The following is a 2,452-nucleotide window of genomic DNA, read 5'->3' as shown; positions in this document are numbered from 1 at the left end:
CTAACTCTGGGTTAAGTGACCCTAAGCTAACTCTGGGTTAAGTGACCCTAAGCTAACTCTGGGTTAAGTGACCCTAAGCTAACTCTGGGTTAAGTCACCCTAAGCTAACTCTGGGTTAAGTGACCCTAAGCAGTCCACTCCGACAGAACCAGAACCTGCTCTAGATGGCCTCAGCGGGTCCTGCTGCTCTTTAATGGTAGTTCATCCGTGAGGACGGGTTGTCGGAGTCGGTTCGGAACCAGAATGGGTCGATGGTTCTAACACCACCATCCCACTGACTGGTTTGTTTGGTTGAGTCCAGGTGAGTCCAGGTAACTCTGGAGCTGTGATGAAGTATGGCTTCCCCTCACTGGCCAACGTCCGGTCCAGAGAGTCCTACGTCACGTCGTACGATCCTCGCACACGCACGGCATCCTGGGTAATTGAGAAGCTAAACCCCGCCTCTCTGACAGGTCCATCAGACAGGAAGTGCTGTGAGTTCAAAGAGGACGACAGGTGAGTAGAAGTTGTGCAGACAGGTGAGTCGGGTGACTGGATGGAGTTCAACCTGCAATGCGTTTCATCGGCAGCGTCCACGTCTTCCACAGAGCCACGAACGCAGACTACAGGGGGAGTGGCTTCGACAGGGGTCACCTGGCTGCTGCAGCCAATCACAAGTGGAGTCAAAAGGCCATGGAGGACACCTTCTACCTGAGCAATGTGGCTCCACAGGTAAAACACACCTGACTCAGGTTAGTCTGGTTGTGTGCAGGTAGACCACTGAGGACCAATCGGGAGGCAGGAAGGACGACGTCCTGAGGGGTCAATATGATCAATAATCTAATCAATAACCAATTGGAAAGCAGGTTGTAGGACAGCACAGGATTCACCTGCCCAGGTGTCTGTGGTTCCACCCAGAATGAACCAATCACATCGTCTCGTTGTCTCAGCCTTGCATTTACGTCCCGCCCACCTGAGCCTCTGATTCGTCAGATCTAATTAATTTTCTCCACCTGTTTCTGCAGAACCCTCACCTGAACCAGAACACCTGGAACAACCTGGAGAAGCTCTGCCGCTCTCTGACCAAACACTACCTCAACGTCTACGTGTGCACTGGCCCGCTCTACCTGCCCAGGTAAACTGGCCTCCACCTGTTCTTTTGTAGTTAGGGGGCGGAGCTTAGAGTCCAGGTGTGATTTGTTTTTCAGGCAGGAAGACGACGGGAAGCTCTACGTCAGGTACCAGGTGATTGGACGGAACCACGTCGCCGTGCCAACTCACTTCTTCAAGGTAAGAGTGGAGCGTGTGATGATGTCATCAGCTACCTGTCTGTGTTCTGAGCCCACCTGGCCCTGGTCTCCAGGTGCTGATTCTGGAGCAGTCGGACGGCCGGGGGGTGGAGCTTCGCTCCTACGTCTTACCCAACCAGCCGGTGGATGACAAGCTTCCTCTGGAGCGTTTCCTGGTTCCCATAGAAACCGTCGAGCGAGCGTCGGGACTGCTGTTCGTCCCGAACATCATGAAGCGGACAAGCCGCCTGCAGGCCATCAGCGACAAGTGAACTACAGCTCCCACAATCCCCTGCTGCAGGCAGTGGGTCGCCATGGGGACGCATCGTCGTTTCCTGCAGTTTTCATTAAAGGCAGCTGATCTGAAAGCGTTTCTGATTTACTGATGAAGGTGTGTAAGCTGAGGCTCTACCTGTTAGCTCTAAGCTAACCTGTTAGCTAACAGGCTCTACCTGTTAGCTGTTAGCTTACACACCTGACTGGCTGGAGGGGAAAATAACGCTCAGTCAGCTCAGATGTGAAGCCGATTTAATTTAAAACACAAAGTGAAAAAACATTCAAATCTATGCATGATTTCAAAATAAAAGCATCCAACAGTCTACTTCCTGTCCATGATTCCAGCCCATCCCACTCACAGATAGGGCGGGGCTTGTCAAACAATCCCTGTGTTCTGATTGGAGGTCAGACGTCCATCTCGCCATCGTCTTCCAGGTCCGAGTTAAAGATGTCCGCCAGCTGGTACCTGTCCTGGCGGTGGTGCTCCTGTAGCTCCGCCCACCTGTCCAAGGACCTCAGCCGCTTCTGCAGGACAGGAACCACTCGGTGGTACAGGAAGTCGATGATCTCTAAGGTCAGAGGTGAGGGGAAGGTGTAAGAACATCCTTCCTGTTGATCGAAACCTCTGCAAAGAACACCTGCGTACATATCGACCCCCTTGACTCTGACACCTCAGAGGAAAGGTGGCCTACACATTTCCTCTACATTTCTTACCACTAGCTCTTTTGAACATCTTAGTTTTCCTCATCCTGGTTGCAAAGCACTGAAACCTCTTTAGTTGGTTTGGCATCGTCCACCAGAGCCTCAGCTCTCAGATTTTTAGGGTAGGGTTAGGGTCTGCCGTGTTAGCTTAGCCCGAGCGCAGCCTGCCGTGTTAGCTTAGCCCGAGCGCAGCCTGCCGTGTTAGC

At 52.6% G+C, this 2,452-nt stretch overlaps 2 protein-coding genes across 3 annotated transcripts in view; one reads left to right on the top strand and one right to left on the bottom strand.

The window, feature by feature from the left end:
- Positions 1-1,636, top strand: part of endog (endonuclease G) — a 4,592-nt gene extending 2,956 nt beyond the window's left edge. For both annotated transcript variants that reach the window (XM_008402545.1, XM_008402544.1), the window contains 5 exons: positions 302-495; positions 570-711; positions 1,005-1,114; positions 1,188-1,269; positions 1,343-1,636. In XM_008402545.1, coding sequence (XP_008400767.1) covers positions 302-495; positions 570-711; positions 1,005-1,114; positions 1,188-1,269; positions 1,343-1,540 — 726 coding nt within the window. In that variant the 3' untranslated portion in view covers positions 1,541-1,636. The remainder of the gene's footprint in view (positions 1-301; positions 496-569; positions 712-1,004; positions 1,115-1,187; positions 1,270-1,342) is intronic.
- A 291-nt stretch (positions 1,637-1,927) lies between these two features.
- Positions 1,928-2,452, bottom strand: part of LOC103460392 (transcription termination factor 1) — a 14,485-nt gene continuing 13,960 nt past the window's right edge. The window contains exon 10 of the mRNA XM_008402547.2: positions 1,928-2,208. Within this exon, the coding sequence (XP_008400769.2) occupies positions 1,950-2,208 (259 nt within the window). The 3' untranslated portion in view covers positions 1,928-1,949. The remainder of the gene's footprint in view (positions 2,209-2,452) is intronic.

Source organism: Poecilia reticulata, unplaced genomic scaffold, assembly GCF_000633615.1.
Source record: "Poecilia reticulata strain Guanapo unplaced genomic scaffold, Guppy_female_1.0+MT scaffold_236, whole genome shotgun sequence".
Taxonomy (NCBI): Eukaryota; Metazoa; Chordata; class Actinopteri; order Cyprinodontiformes; family Poeciliidae; genus Poecilia; species Poecilia reticulata.
This window is presented reverse-complemented; position numbering and strand designations above follow the sequence as displayed.